The 20,952-nt window shown below is 41.6% G+C and overlaps 1 protein-coding gene across 7 annotated transcripts in view; it reads right to left on the reverse strand.

Moving 5' to 3' along the window:
- Nucleotides 1–10,877, reverse strand: part of MAP7 (microtubule associated protein 7) — a 97,016-nt gene extending 86,139 nt beyond the window's left edge. For 2 of the 7 annotated variants that reach the window (XM_033512706.1, XM_033512705.1), the window contains exon 1: nucleotides 10,217–10,877. In XM_033512706.1, coding sequence (XP_033368597.1) covers nucleotides 10,217–10,346 — 130 coding nt within the window. In that variant the 5' untranslated portion in view covers nucleotides 10,347–10,877. The remainder of the gene's footprint in view (nucleotides 1–10,216) is intronic. The other 5 variants (XM_033512704.1, XM_033512702.1, XM_015620944.3 and 2 more) reach the window with 3 other exon arrangements.
- Between the last annotated feature and the right edge of the window lie 10,075 nt (nucleotides 10,878–20,952).

The raw sequence follows: 20,952 nt of genomic DNA on the forward strand, positions 1-20,952 counted from the left end.
TCAAAAAAAGGAGGCATCCACAAGCATCTCTGTGCTATGTGTGAGCACCACACTACTGTTCTGCTCTGCATCAGTTATTGACTACAAAGATTTAAGTTGAATATACTGTAGTGAAAATCCAGGCTGCACTGCATGCAGCCTTCAGTGACACTGAGGATGTGAGGTACAGTTTACAGCAGCAGAACCCTACCTAACCCACAGGGATTGTGAGGCTCATGGAAACTCCCTGGACACAAGCTATGACAACTGTGTTTCCTAAAATTGAGAATAATCTGGTAGAGAAAAATACTAGCACTAGAAGTAGATCAATACATTACAGCATAATTCAGAAAAAAAAATTGGAAGTGTAAGAACATATTAAAACAGTGGTAACCCAGGCACAATAAGCACCAACTACTTGGTCTGCAGCCTGGTTTTATTGCCAATACCTCACTCAGCAGCTGGTTGTTGCTGTCCTTTTCCGGTTTACACATGGCAACTGCCATCTGCTTTCTTCTTTACCTCTTATTTTGCAGTTCAGACTGCAAGTAAACACATCACTACCATAGTTAGGTGGCTAGAAACGGTTGTTTGTGTTTGGAAAAACCCAACAAAACAAAACCTACTTTTTCTTCCTTTGCTGCAGGGAAAAAGAGCGAGGTAAACATGTTTTCATTTTTCTAGTGAGAGGAAATGCACATGAAAAGTGAAAGTAGCATTATCTAGAATTTGTATGGACTGCATGTCCAAGATTGGGCTGCACACTCCTCAGTGAAAGCACTGTTACAACTAAGAAGGAATGACAGACAAGAAGGTTCATCAGATTCTTTTCCACCACGCTGCCACTCCTGCACTACAAACTAGTGCAAACTTGACTGACAAGACATCTTTGTCTTCAGAAACAGCTCAGATGTGCTTGGTGTGATTTGTGGTGTCTGTACAAGCCAAAATTCAGTACTGTAATTTTTACCAGCGCATTCAGTCAGCATGCAGGTGATGAGGAAATTGACTTGAATAAAGGAAAAAAGCCCAAAGCCAGAACTGGCTCTATGGAAGAATGACTTCTTATGTCGAGGGTGAGTAACTGGATAAACCTGCATTTCCAAAACAGCTTTCAGAAAAGCTTCCTGAAGCAGAACTGAGAAACAAGATAGCTTTGTACACAAAGATACAACAGTATGAATCAAGTTCTGTCAGCACTTCTATAATACGCCTTGCCTGTGCAGGAGTTTAAAATGAAGCTGAAAAAATCAGGCATTCAAGAATGAAAAAAACATGCACCCAAGCCTCTTCAACACATTTAACAAAATGTTCTAGAGTATCATGAGATTTTAGGTCAAGAATCTTTCACTGGACTTTCAACTGGCCAGGCTGTCTGCCTAAGGACATCAGCACTACAATCATACTCCCAGCAATCAAATCAGAACTCAGGCCATCCTACAGAAAACTTAGTTTTGAAAGTGTTACTTCCCCAATCCTTTTCTTTATTGCTTTCCAGGAGAAAGATGATAAAAATTCTTCCTAATGTTTTCTGTGTCATTAACTATCCTCAGATCTTTCAGGGAGCATGCCTGTGCTTGTTTAGGAAAGAACACATTTTTAGCACAGCATACCACGCAATAGGAGGTGGGTATGTCACTGCGCTGAAGCGGAGCTCTTCTGAAGACAAAACTCCACCAGCTGGAGTATTTCCTGCAGGTTTGTGCAGTGGCACCAGCCTCATTCCATAGCCCTCCAGTGCTAAACAAAAAGCCAGTGGCAGATTGCAGAAGAGATCTGTGAGCAGTTGTGCCCGGTGTGCCAGATTCAAGAAGGACACTTGGTCCCATGTCAGCTGCAGACACAAGAGGAAGACCTAGAAGAATGTTGACAGTGAAAATACATCAACAAATCAATCAGTCAACCTCTGTGTGAAGACTAGGCCAGTTAGTATGCATTAATGGAGGTTCAGACTGCAGTGGTGTGAAACAGAAGAAATAAAGACTGATGAACAGATGTCCTGCAACCAAACTACAAATTCAGTGGCTAAGTACACTGAGTCCCTTCTGGGAACTCCAGCACCTTGACCATTTCTTCTGGCTTCTTGAGGGTTTTGGATAACTCTAGCACAGGAGGCAGAGAGCCAGTGTGCCTAGGAGTTAAGTTGACTGTAGAGCTGGCCTCCAATATGCACTACTGAAGACCACCTGCTGAGATGAGAGACCAGTTGAAAATCCACAAATGTGACTTCTCACGCCAAACTCCTGCTTTCCTTGAAGCCATCTCTACAGACACAAGTACCAAAAAAGAAAGAGTGCTGCATCTAACTCTGCCTATCTGTGTGATAGGCATGAACTGGAAGACCTCTAAATTTTGGAATCTTTGCTACTTTCCACATTTTAACTCAGCAGATACCTGTGCTTAATTTGTTCCAACTCTTACTTCCAGTTTCCTCTTGTTGACAGCTGCATGGATAAACTGCATAAAAATGTGCAGAAACACAGCTAATCCATGAGAAAAACTCTTTCCTCCAGAGAGCTGAAGAGCAAAACTAGGCTTCAACAGACCTGAAACTGGAAGAAAATCTATTTGTCCAGAATAAAAGAGAACAAAAACTTCAACAGACAATAAAGGCAACCTTGTACCATCACCCTGTTGAAGCTACAGAAGGTATTCATCTACTTCCAAACAACCCAAGAGTTCCCCAGCAGAAAAACACAGAGTACAGCTACAGGCCTGTGTCAGTACTGACAAAGCAGCTCAGTTTTCCACTGGTGTAAGCCTGCTCCAAACCCCTTGTCTCCTCCACTACAACAAGGACACAGTTCTGCTTTCTGGAGAAACCTGGAGAATTCTGGAGAATCCAGGTTTAGCTGCAGTGACCTGCCTTCTGGAACTTGATTTACCCTAGCCATTTATCAGCAAGTTAATCATTTAAAGGAGAAAGTGAAGCCAGCATTCAAGTGGTTCATTGAAGTGTTTCTCCTCTGAAACTGCCAGCATGAGAAGAAAATTTATACTATCTGCATGCTACCCCTAGCCATTCCTCCCTTGAACTTGACTAAGCAGTTAAGGCTACATCTATACACTAAGATGAGGCTTGGGACAATTTATTAGACAGTTTAATGGCTCTCATAGTCTGACCTATAAATCAATGAGAGTTTTATTCAGAATTTAGTAAATGTGATTCCACTCCACTGAAAAAGAAAATAATTTACTTCAAGCAACAAGACTTCAAAATCCAAGTCTTAGGATACTCCCTAATTTAATTTATATTTCATCTGCATTTTTATTTACTTATTAAACATTGCCCCTTAGTATGTCTTACATTCATTATACAAATCTGACCCACAGACACCAGTGTCCACTCAAACTATGCTTCAACTCAATGCATCTAAAACTCATGAGAGTCAAGTAGTGCTTGGCTGCAAAAACAGTGCATTGTGAGATGCACCTTCAGTGACTGAAGGCAGCTCATTAAAACAGTAGATTGCATCAATCATTGTGGCACTTGTTCTGGCATATTACTGTTATGGCTTGAGGTTGGGTGAATTAGATTAAATAACATCATAGCATGTCTCTCCAAACAAACAAAAAATCCCACATCCACAAATTACCCCTGAAGAGACTTCTGATAATACCACAAGAATCTTTTGAGATGCTTTCATTCCTAACTCTTAATTCTCAACTAACAAAAAACCAAGATCTCCAGTTGCAAAGTACAGTTTGAATTTAAGAAAAAAATTAAAAAGGCACTAAAATTCCTCTTGTAGGTAGATGAGAAAGCAAAGAACGCACACATGTGAGCTTGTGTAGGAAGAGAAATTATGTACTCCCACTGAATCAGCTGATCCTAGTAATACACAGAGCTCCATCACCACACGTGGCCAGAAGCAATGCTCTAGGCCAGTGCTCATTAATTTCTCTGGAGTTCAATATGACGAGCAAAAGCTTTTCGCTTAAAAATAAATCCAGACTGTTACGTACATGGGTACAAAGCCAGCTTAGGGGGACTGAACAGATACAGCAGTTTCTGAGCAACCTTTGAAAACAGCAGCAAGAGCACCGAGACTCTTGACAAAACCACAATCACAAAAACATCAGGGGATCAAACTGCAATGTGTATCTTTTAAAAATATGTGCTTAGCCATTGCCTCCATTTTTCACTGCAAAATAAAAGCATGCTACTACCTAGGTGTGTGTAATGCAGTACAATAGGACACAGAAATCCATTTCTTCTTGCTGTCAACTTATTCCAAAGGTATGTTACTGTATAAAGTCCTCAAAAGAGTATTATTTGCATATTTACAGGGAAAAAAGAATGCAACAAGACCTCAGAGAACTGACAGATCTATCCCTTTCCAGGTTTCTCTTTTTTCCCCATAAGAAATTGGCCATGAACCTACATTCCCTTTACATTTACTTTCCACACAGAATCATATACCAAATTCCAGTTTTTTGAAGTCATTACTTTTATGGAGGTAATAGTGAATAAGGAGAAATCTCCACTGCTTGCTACCAATCTTTCCTGAGTGGTGTTTCTTATACAAAAGCTTTCTTGAGAGTTACCTCAAACTGAACACCAATCTTCTTGCAGCTTCAACAAGCATCCTGTCCTGCAATACAGCAGTCAAATGCTGCGTCCTGTTCTCACCAGGACAGTTCTGCTGAACACTGTGTTATCATTTAGAACTTGGTTGAAATAACCCCAAAACACCTATTTTGCAAAATTCAGTCTTTCCTTCAAAGGGATTATCCTAGTTCACACATGCCAAGTTAAACTGAATGCACCTTAATAAATAACTTAAATTTTCAAGACTGTCAACATCGTACTTTTTTTTTTTTTTTTTACTTTTGCCATTGATTTACCCAATGTCAAGTATGCTCCCTGAGCACACGGGTAGACCACAGGCTGTTTCCCCCCCAAAAAGCAGTTATCAAAGGAACTGAACACAATCCTCCAGAATCAGTAGTGGAAGCCTCTTCTCATAGAGTTGAGCTGGAAGTGTAAGATGATTCTCACCTAGCACAGATAAGCACTGTCAGTAATCCCAGCACACACTTTGATGAACAGGCTATGTTACAACACAAGCCAAGTCCTCAGACCTTGGACTTTCACTCTGAAAGCCAGAGGGACTGAACAAATCAGATTTGCTCTACTGGCCTGCAGGCACATTCCCTGCTATCCCCCAGACTTCCAGCATAGTCTCTTTACTGCTTATACATTACTTCAGGTTAAGATCTCTGTCATGATTAAAAATGGGATGTTTCCTGCTACCTGGCACCTACAGCTATGAATGGGTACTCCCTACAAAACAGAGGCAGCAGTTTTCTAAAAAAAATACAAGTTCCTTTTGTACCCCCAACAGCTGCACTGTAAGCACTGAATGTAGGGCTTTTTAAAGAATGTACCTCCCAGATATTTTGAGAGGCATTTTTAAAGACCTTATTGCAATCTACAGGTGCCTTGTGAGGAGAAGAGTAGGGGCAGACACTGATTTCTCTAGTGACCAGTTACAGGACCTGAGGGAATGGCCTGAAGTGTCAGAGAAAGGTTGGGCTGGATAACAGGAAAAGGTTTTTCACCTCAACCAGAGGATGGTTGGGCACTGAAACAGGCTCTCCAGGGAATTGGTCACAGCACCAGCCTGACAGAGTTCAGGAAATGTTTGGACAATACTCTTAGGCATGTGTTGTGATTCTCAGGAATGGTCCTGTGATAGGCCAGGAGTTGGATCTAATGATCCTTGTGAGTTCCTTCCAACTCACCTTTTTCTGTGATTCTGTAAATAAATGTCCAGAAGAATCACAGATACTTTTGGACCCCTCTTCTCCTGGTCTTGGCAAGCAGAAAGAAAGGAAGCACACAGGAATATTAGCAGGACCCACTGGAAAGTGCAGGACACCAGACCACGCTGTCCAGGCTCTCAGCCCTGCTCCTTTACACAGTCAGCATCATAATGAGAACTGGTTCCTTTCCTTCCTTCCATCCACTCTTTCCACTCACTTTGCCTCAAATGCAGATGGGCAAGATAGGGCTACATATTCTTAGAAACCCTCCAGTACTTGATTTTGGTAAGCCAGCTCCTCAGCCTGTAACAATTGCTCACTGTTTTGCCCCAAAGAAACTGGAGGTCAGTCTCCTGACCAGCATTGAGAGGCCCCACGGAGAATCACCATGCCAGGCAGTTTTGCTGGTTTAAAGTGTGGTGGAAGCCAGAGACTCAGCTGTCATTCTGGTTCCTGCCTGAGGCACAAACTCTGCAGCGTGGGATAAAATTACATTTCCACACCCCATGCAATACCTGTTTTGTAAGTATACAGTTTCAGTTTCCAGGACTATCAGTTTAATGCCCTTGAAGATGCCAGGTTCCCTTTTCTTTCAGGTATTTAAGTTTGCTTTGGGTAGAGACACACAGTAATAGACAACAACTGAACTAGAAGTTAAACAATCTGAGTCTAAAAAGAAATACATTTCACTAATGGCAACTAAGCACCCAAACAGTCAGGATAGAAGAAATCTCCTCCGCTTCTCTGGAAGAACAAACCTCCAATCTGAAATGAGCAGTATGCACAAACATTACCAGCCACACAACAGTAGCTAAATCTCCTGGTGATCAATGACATCACTGTCATTCACGAAAGGACTGAAAAAAGCCCTTCTCTTGTTCTCAAGATGACAGAGAATCAGTGCTACTGTTCAGAAAGCTAAGGCATGCACGTCTAGATTTGTATTAGCAATACTCAGCAGATTACAGGTAATTACAGGTACCCTCCCTTGATCAGTTTTACATAAGTATGATGGTGAAGGATTCCACAGCTAAATTGAGACTTCTCATTAATTTGTCACAAATGTCATAATTATTTCAGTTATTGAGTATTCAAATCCATAACCCATAAGCATGATCATTGCTTTTCCATTATGTTTTAGAATCTTAGTTCTAGAAACACATTATCAACAGTTGAGAAGCTCTTCCTTCAAAGAGGAAAGAGTGGAGGCATCACTTTAAAATTTCATAAAATTGAGTAAGACAACAGTTTAAGACTACATCCAAGGTGCACAAAATTAACAGAGCAGAGGAGGAAAATCTTGAGGCAGATGGAATTGTCTGTGCCTGAATTCAATGAATGGCTGAGGCTGAAGTTCACACGCACAGGATGGGTACTTGTAATTAAACACCAATCTACCCAAGGTCATATCTTTGTGATTTACATACAGAACCACATACACGTGCTTCAGTCACAGAAACAATATCTGTTCTACTACACAAGCTTTAAGGAAACATTAAGGCTGTTAAGTGTGTGGTTCTCTTCCTGTTTTGTCAGGTCTCTTTGTGAATATAGCAACAGAACTCCAGGAAAGCCGGGAACTAAACCAAAAAGCATTTCAAGTGCAAAATAAGCTTCTGTAAACCCATAGAAACTGTATTTGAAGAGTGCATTATGTAGCAAAATTATACCTTTAAGAAAGGTAAAAAATTATATTCAAAGTAATTTTTACTTGGACTCTTCTACTACACAACAGCATCTCAAGACCCTGCAACAGGGGTTACATACAGTATAACAAACAGGCAGGCCTTGTCCCAAAACCAAGAGGAGGAAAGGAAGTTAAAATATTTTTTGAAAAAGCAGTAAATACAGCTCACATGAAAGGAAAGGAAATACCAGAAGCACATGGCTATAAAGGCTACTGCAGGCTTTTAGTATCTCCAGACAGAAAAGAAAAATCTTTAACATTGTAATTATTTCTTTACACATGAGAAGGAAACTCATTTTGCTTTACCAGACTCTTCCAATTCCAATGGAGACAGCCAGACAAGCAAAGGAATGGCCAACACCAAAATAAACTTACAGAAAACCTCGCAAATGCCACCTTCTTGAAGATCCACATAACTATTTGTTTCCCAGATCACAAAATCAACTTTCATAAAAAGTCTAATCAAGCCTTAGTACTCTGAGAAGACCTGAACTATGAAAATATTGATTATTTTAAACCTGAGATGATACTCAAGTATTCTTAATGGAGGAAGGAACTTCTTTACTTAGGAGTGTCAGTTCCATTAAAGGTCTCCTGGGTTTTGAACTGCTGTACAAAGACAGGTTCAGCATGATAACAGAAAATGCGGATGAAGATGAAGACAATACTTAGCCCATCTCCCACAAAGATGACACTGACTTAGAATGTGCTAAAGAGAAAGGATAAATAAAAAAGGAACATCTCAGCAGCTGCAAGTGCTTGCTGAGCAAAAACAACAGGTAAAGAACTAAGACAAGGCAAACCCTGTAAAGCAGCAAGAGAACAAGAGACACTAAAGACTCACGAAACCCCCAGTGGGTCAGAGCTGGTACCAGGTGAGAAGAACAGCACCCTGAGTACCTGCATTCCCCATTACCAGGCATGCCAGCCTAACCCACCCAACGACTGATAACATCCAAATGCACAAACGTAGCTATCCCACACCTACCACTGTGCAAATGGTGTACTGCTCTAGAGACACTAGGAGCTATTTTAACTATCTAGTAAAATGAAAAGCAAATTAATACAGTTCCAGAATATTTTGTACCATTTACTATGTTATTTCTCACCAGGAGAAGTCCAGGTAAGCTGAAAAAATGTTTTCTTCTTAAAACCACGTGAACTTGCTTGCTTGCTATCTGTGGTACTGTGCACATTCATCTACTCACATTTCACAGCAACAAGAGAAAATAAAGGAATAATGAAAAATCAAATCTCAGTTAAAACAAGCCAGACAAAGGATAAGCACATCTGTATAGCTCCTGCAAGTAGAAAAGAGTAGCTAAGTCAACAAACTATTGGGAAACTAGCAGTGCCATTTAACTAAACCAGGCAAATTATTGATTTTTAGCTTTATGGACTGTTGACTCTGGAAGCCATCCAGTGGGTGATAAAGGAAACTAATATTCTTCTTAAAACATCAAGAACTAAATAAGCTCACACTAGAATTTGGATCTCCATTTTACATGGGCAGTTTCAAATACACAGAAGAGCAGGTAACTGTGTACACAAGACCCTAACACAATAGGCACATTAACAATGACTAGCAGTATATATTTTATCATGAAGCTCTAACCAGTTAGGGTTTTTACCATTCTGAGAAAAAAAAATACAAGCTGCAAACTCAAAAAAGCCCCCAACAAACAAAATTTGAGTTCTGAGTTTGTAAAAGCTACCAAGCTAGTTACCGTTTTCCTTCAGAAAAAGAAAACAATCAGTTAGTTGTAAATTATTCAGCTCTAATAAATACACATACTATAAATTTGCTATTTAAATGCTTTCTAGCCTCTCCTGTTACATGGTAGAATGGTAATAACTGAAATTTAAAACTGTGTCTTGAGGCTATAAACTAACATTTGTTTTGTAAACAAAAACTGATACAATCCACCCCTTCCCTGCCCCCAAAAGGAGTGCTCATACATACAGAATCACTTGAGCACAAAACAAATTAAATAAATAAAAATTACAGTCACAAGTGTAAGTAGCAGAATTCCTGCCAGATTAAGAGAATTTAAATACTACCATCCATGCAGGAAACAGGAATTACATGAAGCAAGACAGACAGTGGCTACACAGGCTTGACAGACCTGCTATAAATCAATGGCCATCAGCCTCCCTCTGCCACCACTACTTACCTACCTTAAGCACCACAAATATTTTTCTTTAACAGTATGTCGGGTTTGCATTTGGGTTTTCTGTCTGCTGTGTTTTGTCATCATACTCATAAAAGTCAGCATATTTGAACAATGTGTATTTTTCTATACTCTGCCAAAGGCACAGTGCCCCTCCTGCACATGAATGGAAGTATGGACAGTTTCACATTGTCTTTAGCAAAGCTGTCTTCTGTAACAGGCGGGCATTGCATTCTGCACTGTCCAAAGCCTCCCCTTGCTTCTAACAGTTATTTACCCAGACTGTAAACAGAAACCAAAGTAAACACACAGGAAGTCACTGATATATTCCTGATGCAGAACCATTATCCCTACCAGAAGAAATGTGATTAATAACTAAAAAGTATTTTTTTTCCTTCCTAGCCAAAGCTGCCGATTGCATAACAAGCCAAGGGATTTAAATACACCTATCATGCACAGCACATTTGTGAGTGCCAACATGAACTGCCAAACTGCACCAGCCACTTACAGACTCTCTGTAGCACACAGAAGAGCTAATAAAACACTGCTGTGCCTGCCGTGCAGCGTATCCCACAGGCAGCCCTCATCACACTGCAGAACAGCAACGTACCGTTCACTCTTGTGGAATTCCCATTTTTTTGCTGCTCATCCTCTTCATTAATGGTGAATAAACCTGGGGGATTTGGCCTGGCACTTTTCTTCAGTCTCTCTTGTCGGAGTGCAGTAGTTGAACCAGGCATGTTGCTGTTGCCTCTTGCTTATTAAAAAAAAAAAAAAAGTAGGAAACTCCAGCCCCTGATTAGGCACTAGCTGCAGCGCTGTCTGTTCATTTGAGCACTTGTAACAGATCCCCTATGGATAAGCAGTATGCAAACAGCTGACAAACACCAACATCCAGTCGGCAGCAGCGAGAGGCTTGCAGTCGTTCCCCTCCTTGAAGAAAAGCCCTAATTAAAGGCACATTGGTTTGGATGCTGCTCTTTGCTGTCTTAACCTGTTCAATCAGATCCCAGCCCACAGCTCCAGGTTCCTTGCAGCAGCACTTTCTTCCCTGCAACCTTCTTCCAGCCACAGCGCGCTAAAATATTCAGCACGCACTACAAGAGGAGAAAATATGATACGCCGCTGTTAACAGTTGCCCTGACAACACGGACACATCCTAATCAAAGGATGGTCTATGAGTGCTGTCTCCTCAGCTGCAGCCAGCCGGCCTTGGGAACGCTGTCTCCTGCTCGCTTGTGGAGAGCTGGAGGCACCTCGGCAGCAGGGGCTGCTCCTTCCTCCTCTCCAGGCAGCGGGAGAATGCAGCTGTGGTTGCACAAGCAGATGAGCACTGAGTGAAAAGGAGCCTGGAAGGCTCCAGGCATGAACCTGCTTTTTGCTCAGCTGCTCTGCTCATTCATGTTTAGAAATTTTAGCCTAACCTAAAACAATGAGGATGAGTCCTCTTCTATATTTGCATGTGCTGGGTGTCGTGTGAGCCACCGCCCCCCACCCCCCTTAATCACCTTCCTGTGCAGCACATACCTTTTGCATTAGGAATGCATACACCCACAATTACAGGCAAAGGCTGGAACACTCTTTTCCACGTGTGAAAACGCAAAAATGTGAATTTCTAGCTTGTGTGGACAACATGAGACAGCAAAAATCTGAAAATTCTGTACCACACCATTAGTTTTAGAGCATGAACCTTTTACATACACTTCGCAAATGAGCTAAATCCCAACAGCCCAGGTAGTTTTAGTTAATTGATTTCCCTCATATGTTGGCATTCTGGACTGTCTTTAGCCATTTACACCAGAATGCTTGCTCACAAGTTTTGCAAATCTCAATGTGCCATCCTTCACTGCAGCTGCAAGTGCCACTGTGCAACATGCCGGATATTTCACCCGAGAGACACCTTAATCTTCATCCTCTTCCACCTCAATTCAGTGTGTGCTCACCATTTCAAAATGCTACCAAAGAAAAACTCCCAGCTAGAATCACTCTATAAATTTAAAAGTACATTATTTTTCCTCACTTCAGGGTTGTTTTGTTTTGGTTGTTTTTCTGTCTGAATTTTTTTAAAGGGAATGTTGATGCAACCTGATCAGCCACCACAAGATGGCACAGACATTAGCTGACAGGTCTGTAGGTGCCTCACTGAAAACTGAGTTATACAGAGGTACGTGATCACCTCAGTGACACCGGGAACAGAACTGAAGAAGGGTCAGAATTCGTGACACAAACTGTGTTGACTGCCACGGCAGCCTCTTTACAGAGGAGTCCTGGGTCATGCTCAGCTGGCAGGATAGCTCTGTTCTTGCACATCTCGGGCCAGTGAGCCAGGATCACAGCAGATGGAGAAGAGCACAGCACCACCTGAAGGCTCAGCTGCACCCTTCTTCCCTCTCCAGCACAGGCACAAAACACCCAATCAAAACAGAAGCATTTTGCAGGAGGACACCATTTCTGAACTGAGTCCTGAGCCCACCTCTAGGATGCATTTCCTCCTGGCTACATCCTGCCTCTCGGCTACACCTTGGACTCTGGGCGTACACGGAAGCTGTACACGATGACATTTGTCTGCAGTTGGAGATGCTTTGTACTACAGGGCGTGGACCAAAGAGTAAGGAAAAAAGGTCTGACAAGATGTTCTTTGGCTCAGCAGTTTGCCTTCTGGCCTGTATATGGGCACTACTACTTTATTCCATAAGGAGAAACAGCTTGATTCTTCAAATCCCACCCACCTACGCCTCCCACAAACACTACATAACAGAACACACATTGCCACAGAAAGTGGACAGTAGTTAGTGCCATCAAAATTTTTCATACATGCAAAGATTTGCCAACAGGACAAAAGTAAAACGAAGCAGTATTTATATGGCAGCTTCATTAAATATCGCTCCACCCCGTTTCACTGCTTTAAGTCATTAAGTAAGGGTTTCTACCCTTTTAAAAATTATGTTTAATCGCCTTTGCTAAACTCCTTAAATAGGCATTTCAAAAAATACGAGAAGTATGTAACACACAAAAATACACCTGACTGGAGCAGCTTTCCAGCTTACAGGTATGCTTACTGTGTCAGCATCTCCATTTCCCTGTTATTGAAGGAGTCATGCAGATCAGCTACAGGACTGAGAATGACATCCTTGGTCCTTGCAGGGTCCCCCACACCCATAAGAGTGACTTGCCCTCTGTACAAAATCTAGTAATAACCAAGTCTGATGCTTCAGGGGCTGGTGCAGATAGACTTGGGCAATGACACACAGGCAACAGAGGTGTTGGTACATATTTCTTCCTGTTGACTTAATAATGCAGAGGTGACAGAGGAAAAGTATCAACAGCACATTCAGCTTACGCAGCAAGATTTTATTTCAAGGTCCCTGTGGTTAAAAACTATGCCAGCTCACAACATGTTTCCAAATGCCTAATAAAATGCAACCTACTACATATAAAAGACACCTATTATAATAAAAAATACCCCATAATTTTAGGGACATGGGCAATTTTTTTTCTTTCTGAAAAACACTCCTAAAATTACTATTAAACGTACATCAAAGGTACCAGCACTGCATAAAAGCCTGTACTAACAACCCTCCCCCCCTTCCTCAATCAGCTGGTTTAGGGAAGAAAAAGAAGTTCCTGAGGTATTCCTAGCAGGAAAACTTTGCTTATTTCAGCCTTGTCTTATCTACGTGGGAGCTTCTATATGAAAACTGGGATGAAAGCAACATTCCCCCGAGGGAACAAAGGGGTGGGTAATTTTAGTAACAAGGCAGTTAAACACTTAAAAAGAAAAAAAAATTAAAAAGACAAAACAAAAGGAACAATTTTCTTACATAACCCCTATGATTGATTCCCCCACCCCCCCACCCATTAGTCATCCTGTGTATTGAAACAATCACAGCTGAGCTGAGCTCTCTTACTGATGGAGTGAGACTCGAGAGAGATGGAGTGAGAACAACCGTGTATCTTGAGGGCACTGGGTCATTTTGAGGTTTTCCTTTTTACACCACCTGCAAACTGATTATCAGACAAACCATTACGCTTAAACACACCCACATTTACCCACTGGGTTCTATAGGTATAATTACCTGCACAAAACATCATCTGATATGCAACTGTCTTGAACAAGGACTATTAGGACAATTATATCATGATATGGGAAATGTAAATATTTATGACACCACACTGAGTGATGTTTCTGCTTTACCATCAGGAATTAAGACTTGATATCTTTACCTATGAAATGAAAAGGAAATTGAAGCCAGTCACCACGGCTGAACTCTAGATTTGCAATCTTCTTTCATTAACAGATTTATTAACAATTTATTAATTATTTCATTCCCCATACACTATCCAAACTGTCCATGCAGCTCATTACTGTGATTTAGAGTATAATGAATTGTACATAACTTTACATTCCACAGCCACTGCCTTGAGAAAGCTTCCCCTCAACTTACATGTATTTTGTATCAGGAAATAGATCAAGTAAATATATTATTTTAGCATATATTCCTTCACAGATTGCCACTATTTCATTGTTATCTCTGGTTTTCTTATAGCTGAGAAGTTCAGGGCAAGGTAGGTGTATATCTTATATATTTATGACAAGAAAGGATATAGAATTTTGCTTTTATATTCATGTTTTCCCTGCATGAAACAAGAGGATTTAATTGGGAAATACGTTCCAAATATTTATTTCTTGGGAAAGAAGATCAGGAAAATTCAGTTAAAATCTCCCATCCTGTTCTACAGAAACATTACAACAAAAAAAATTCAGTTACTCATCAAAACACACAATCATATTTTGTATAGCTTTTCATATTTTCAATATTAATCATCTATGTCAAAAGCTTTTTCTAAGAATTCATTTAAAAATACATAATATAGTCAATACTAGATCATACAATATCTCAAATTTGAAGAGATCCATAAAGAACATTAATTCCAACTCCCTATCCCTTACAGGACTATGTTGGAATATACATACACTAACTGAACTCCAAACTCAGTTTATCTCTAGTTTTCTTCAGGAGTCATATGTCTGTTTACTTTCTACTTCACTAGGCTTTAAATCAGGAAGTCAGGCCTAAAAGATGGAGAAAGTAAAATTTTTTTATTTTTTTTTCTTCCTACTCATATGAGAAAACAGCTATTTACCCAGCATCAAAGGACTGGAAACCACCTTTTCTATGGCATGTAAATCTAGGACAAAACAAACTAGCCTTAAAAAGACAGGCAGGATTCATTCCTGCACCCCATTTTGTGTTTTTTTCCAGTTAACTTGGAAACAGCAAAAATAGCCACTGTATCAGAAAAAATACTTGCTTCCATTAACTCAACCATTCCCAAGTCTCAAACACCTTATTTTTTCCATTGCTGCTACTTTCTCTTCCTTCTACCTCTTATTTTCCAAAAATGACACAGAATAACCTTGTCTTTATAGAGGTTTCTAAGTTTCTCTTCAAAGATATCTCTAAGGCCTCACTTCTATTTACAAAATAATAAAGGACCAGCCAATTATTTTTACTGCAGTAACTGAATTGTTTTTAAACAACTTCAGTATATAAACACCTGATATAATAGCTGATTTATTCTTTACCCGTTCTTGGAAGGAAAAAAAAATGCCCCTTGAATTAATCAGTAAGAATATAAAATGCTAGAGAACAAGAAGGAAACCTTCTTCCCAATTTGCTGTCCCCCTGACACACTCGGTGCCACACACTGGACCAAGGGCTGTTAAGAGCTCCTCAGAAGCAACTAGACAGAAGGTAAGTGTTAACTGTTTCCCCTTCTGTCAAAGAAATCTAAAGCTGTGTGCATTTCCATGCAAAGGAAAAATTTAGGAGAAAGCTGGAAGCCCTGCCCTGTTTCAGTCAAACTAATTCATCAGCACAAAAAGGCACACAAACATGAGGAGTTCATCAAGAACTCAATCAAGAGCCTTGTCATTCACAAACACTTTCCACACATACACACCAATAAAACAATCTTGTATTTACAAGATTTACATTAACCAGTCTGTCACATTTTTTAATTAAATTGATTTGCACAGTATGACTAATTATAAACACTGCACAAGGCACACCATGATGAATCAAAAACATATTCGATCATTCTTAGTCAACACTATTTATCTATAATAATAATAATCAGGCCCTGCAGCAGAACATACCATGTAACTTCAACCAATGGTCAGTTAAATAAGGAAAGGCAGCAAAGAACTGGGGGTTCACAAGACAGTAGGAAACAGGAATTTGGTAGAAGACAGAAGTTAGGAATTCTAAATGCCCTACAACTATTAGCCAGGGCAATGTTGTCACTGCTTCTGTCTGGAAAAAAAAAAAAAGAAAGTTTATTTTTAAAAATACCTGGGTTTTATATGTGTCAAGAGAACCAAGCTTTTGTGTAGCACTCAAAATTAAGAGCACTTCTGTGCATATTAAGCTTTTCAGTAGAAATGAATACTTCAAAGAAAAGGCTCCCAGCTTTTTCACAGAAACAGGGACATGAAAGAAAAGGCAATATGCCAAGAGCAAATTAAAATTTTTTTTCCATTGTTGTATTACCGACAGTATCTGATGGATGGAATACTGTGTACTGTGTTCATTACCAGTGCTTTCCTGACATCTTAGTTCCCAACATGTTTCTCAGAGGACAACCAAGATGCCTGGACTTTGGATAAGACAGAACAGTTTCAGATAGAGAGATGAGGAGAATTTGGAGCATCAATATTTTATTTCTCACCTCAGGAGTCTCACAGTGACTCTCCTTCTGGAGCACAAATCATTCCATCACCTCCCTGAAGAATCTCATTGTCAACAAGAGTCAGGGTTTCTAACCCCATTTATTTGAACAGCAAGGCAGCTGAGTCTTGCATGTCATCTTAGCAGACAACTTAGAGTTGTTTCCCTTGAACTCTGACAGATCTCCTACAACATATTTTCAAGAATTCTCCCCAAAGCCTACTTGTTTTTATGAAAGCAAACATGGCATGACTCCAGGACCAACACTAAGGGAGAACTGCAGAATTAAACCTGAACCAGTTTCACAAATACACCATTTTTCATATATGTGTAAGGCAAAAAAAAGGAATATAATATAAAAATAGCTTTTTCTGCCATAGATCCTTGCAGGCCACTGCATTTCTCTAATAGAAGTCACACAGAGGGGATCCCCTTCCTGAAGGAAGGATAGATACACAAAGACAGTTACCACAACAACAGCAGCAGCAGCACACTGTGGCTTATATTGTGGATGTAGACTTACACACACTTTTTTCAAGAGGAAAAGAAAGTATGTTGTTGCAGGGTTATATAGTGTTTACATAATTATCTTTACTGTATAATATGTATTTACATAATTGAGGCAATTATTGCTCTGATCATTTACCTCTATAACCACAAATAATTTTCAGCTCTAAAGTATTAAATTTGTTTATTTGGGATAATAATAAATCATGCAAATAAAATATTAGCCATCTCAGAGTAATGTAAATTTACAACTTTTTGCAGCTTGAAACAGCACATGCACAAGTACATCTCTTTTCAAAATTAAGCCTAAGGAAAACAGCAATGCCTATTACTTTAAATTAGTAAAAGTTCTGTATTGGAAGTACCACATAAGCCAGCTGTTTGTCCATCACTTAACTGGCCTGATTCTTCATAAACTCAGATTTTACTTATTTATTTATTGTGGCAGTGTTTGGCTTGGGGGTTTTGGGTCTGTGTGTGTAGAGTTACTTTGGTTTTGAATTTTTTGGGGAGGGGGATTTTTTTATTTTGGACAGAGTTGGATTTTCTTTATTGAGGTGGTGTTTCTTGTGGTTTGTTTCACACACACCTCTTTTTTTTTTTTTTTTTACACTACTAATGCTGGGCGTAGGTGGGTGGAGAAAGACAGCCTGGCTCCCATTACACAATAAAGACATAAAAAGGCTCGTTCAGACCTTTCCAAGGTGTGTAGTACCTGCACAGACATTACTTGGCCAATAAGAGACACCAAGACACAGTACTTGAACAGTTTTCTAAAGCTGAGGGATGGCTTCCATGAGGATTTTAACCTAAATTTAATTTAGTTCCATCATTTTCATTCTACAAGACACTGATAAATCAGAGTCTCTGTTCATTCAGTACTGCCTCAAAAATCGTTAATGTGGGACCAAAGATATAATCACAGGCTCTGATACACAATTTCAAAGTTTGAATAGGTTTTCACCAGAGAGCAGGCGGCAACAGAAGAATCGCAGATCCACGATTTATATATATTAAAAGATAGAAAGGATTCGCAACGTACTAACGTTTAGATAATCACGGATGGAAATGAGAGCACGCCCACCACACACAAGCCTGAACACTTGCAGTGTTTGTGAGCACACAGCCTCGCAGTCCCCGTTTCCTCACACCTGGCGCTGCCACAGCCGCTCCGTGCGGTGCGGGCGAGCGCAAGGAGCCCGGGGCGGTCCCGCTGTGCTGGAGCCCCGGGACATTCCCACGGTGACACCGGCATGTCCATCCCCTCCAATGGCCACGGTGACCCGGCAGCTCCCCTTGGAAAGAACGTGAATGGCCTGAGCCGGGCAGAGAGACAAAACCCGTGTGTCACAGCACCGCCGGGTAAATCCTCCCCAGCAAAACGCGTTGGCACCGCTGGGAAAGAGCCTTGGGAGCAAGAGCACGCCTCCAGCTCCCAACCAACTGCTTCCTGCACTCTCGTGCTTTCCCTAACGAATTATATATTTGTTGGGAAAAAATTAAACAGAGTAAAATGAAATTTGATTTATTCTCAGATGGAGAAAATACCAGGATAAGCAAACAACAGATATAAAGTCCCATCAGCAGTTAAGGGAGCGAACACCTCAAGTGTTCAGCTTTCACAAGCCACTTGGCACTGACATCACTTAAAATGCAGATTTGTTTAGCTGCAAAAGTACAGAGCAATACTAAGCACACTTAGAAAAAAGATACAACTAGAACAGTACACAAAAACATGGCATTAAATCTTCTTTGCAGCATTACAAACACACAGCCCTCTCTGGTATTCCAGAGCTTAAGCAAAGTGTTACCTGTGCACAGAGCTGGCCAAAGCAGCCCAGAGCACGTGTGGGGAACTCTCACAGGCAGAGACATGCCTATGTTTACGGATGGGCAGCCATAAGATGAGGTGTCTCAGAAGCTTCTCCATTCGATATTCCCCACAAGAGGGCCCCTCTCATCTCAGCAATCTCTGAAGAGTTTGTTGGCATTATTAGATGCTCGAGTAGCTGTGACTGAAAAATTCTAACTGGTATAAGTTAGTATATCCCCTGAGCACATACTCATACATTCATACATTTATGAATGGCAGAATAAAGAAAAAAACCTTCACCCTGATAATTAAGCCATTTACCCAAATACCCAAATAAAGCTAATTAAGTGCAGCAGACCATCTGCCAATAAGGGGAGCCATTTGGAACATCTCCCTGCAAAATTCCTTGTGGTGATGTTGAAGCTTTCCCCAGGATCAGCCCTAAAAGCCCATCTGTGTGGCCACAGGAGGCAAGGAAAGAAACAAACCAGCCACACACCACAACACACAGAGCTTTGTTTTTTCAACAGAGGCAGTAGTTCAACCGGTAGGTAATTTCACCAAACACAGATGGGATGTTGAGCTTCCTGAGGAGCCGGATCCAGACACAGGTGTGGAGCAGACAGATTGCAGCCAAAGCCATCTGCATGGCCCTCCCTGGGCACACACATCTGCTAGCTCATGGATGGACCAAAGAGCCACAGAGCAGATCCCTGATGGGCTTTAGGGTAGTTCCTGTTTGTGAATGCCTGCAAACCAGCCCCTGTGATAACTCAGAGAAAGGATCTCAGCGGACAACAAACAGCTTCACTGAAGTTTAACTCGGACATTTCACTCACAAAGTGGTTTCAAATGAACTTTGACAGCACAAAGCAATTTAAATTCAAAATGCTCAAGAACTTATGCAAGCAAATTCTTCTGTCTACAAATGTCCCAATGAGTAAAAGTTCAGCACAACAGCATGAAATGACGCTATAAAGCAAACTCAGAATAAAACTAGGTACATAAATCCTTTTAAAACAGAACATATGCAAAATACATGTCACCTGTTGGCTCATTTCTAGTTTTGGTAAGTATCTAGAAATAGACTGATAATCCAGGTAAAAAAGTACCCACATCAGCAATGTAAGGTAGAGAACTCAATAAGAGTTTGTTAGAAATGGCTTAAAAAAACCAGTCAGTTCTTTCCGTGGAAAGTGAAGTCAATGCGGTTGCAAACTCTGAAACGCATAGGAAGGCAGACACGCGTATTCTGAAGCTGAACTTTAGTGATGCCTGGGAGTGACTTGTAAGGATTTCTGAGCAAAACCACTGTACTGCTAAGTCTAATGAAGAAAGCACTTGGACGGGTCTGCCCACAGTCATTGCTTGTGGCTGCATGTCTGCATTACATAAAGTACGTATTAAAAATATTATACTGTGGAAACACAATCAGCCAACAGCCATATGGCCTATTCATATGCTGTTTTGATAGAAATACTCACTCTTTGATTTAGAGATAAACTCGGACATATGTTAGAGAAGGACTAGCAAAGGGTGAGTGGAATGGGACTGTGGAAGAAGGTAAAAAAGGAAAAAATGAGAGGACTAAAAGTTAGGACTCAGACTTCACAGCCCAGCAAGCAGCAAAAGCAAACAGCATCCGCGCCTACAACAGCGATACAGCGGTCGATCCGCTTGCGTAAGCCAAAATCTCCTCCCTGCACCCTCCTCGCCCTTAGGGCCAAAATAAAAACGAGTTAAAACGCACTGGCAGTGTAGATCCCTCCTTAGAGGAGACGCAAGGACATCTCCCCGTTTTCCCTATAGGAAATAAGGGCTGGCAGCAGCAGCCCGAGGCTCGCACGCGTTCGAGGGGCAGCCAAACCCCGGGGCCCCCAGCCGGCCTCGCTCGGCAGGCGCCGGGGCGCTGCTACCAGGTACCTTGACCCTGCCGAGCCGTCCCTCCGCCCTCGCCGGGGCTCACCCCGTCCCCGTTAGCATTAGCAGCATCTTGCGGGCATCCACCCACGCTGACTGCGGGAGCTCGGCGCTACCTCAAGCCCCGCTCAAAGCCCGCAGCCCGGCGGCCGCCCTCTCCAGACCCCATCCTCGCCGGACGCCGAGCGGCTCCGCACCCCGCGTTAGCCCCGCGGCCGTGCGGGCGCCCGCAGCGCTCCGAGCCCCTGCAGCGGAGGTTTCAGAAGGACCCGGGAACGACGGCGCGGCCCCGCCGATGCCCCTGCGCGGGGTCGGGGGGTGATCTCGCCGCTACGGCGGGCACGGTCCGGGCGCGCCGCCCCCACCAGCGCAGCT

Source organism: Parus major, chromosome 3 (genome assembly GCF_001522545.3).
Source record: "Parus major isolate Abel chromosome 3, Parus_major1.1, whole genome shotgun sequence".
NCBI lineage: Eukaryota > Metazoa > Chordata > Aves > Passeriformes > Paridae > Parus > Parus major.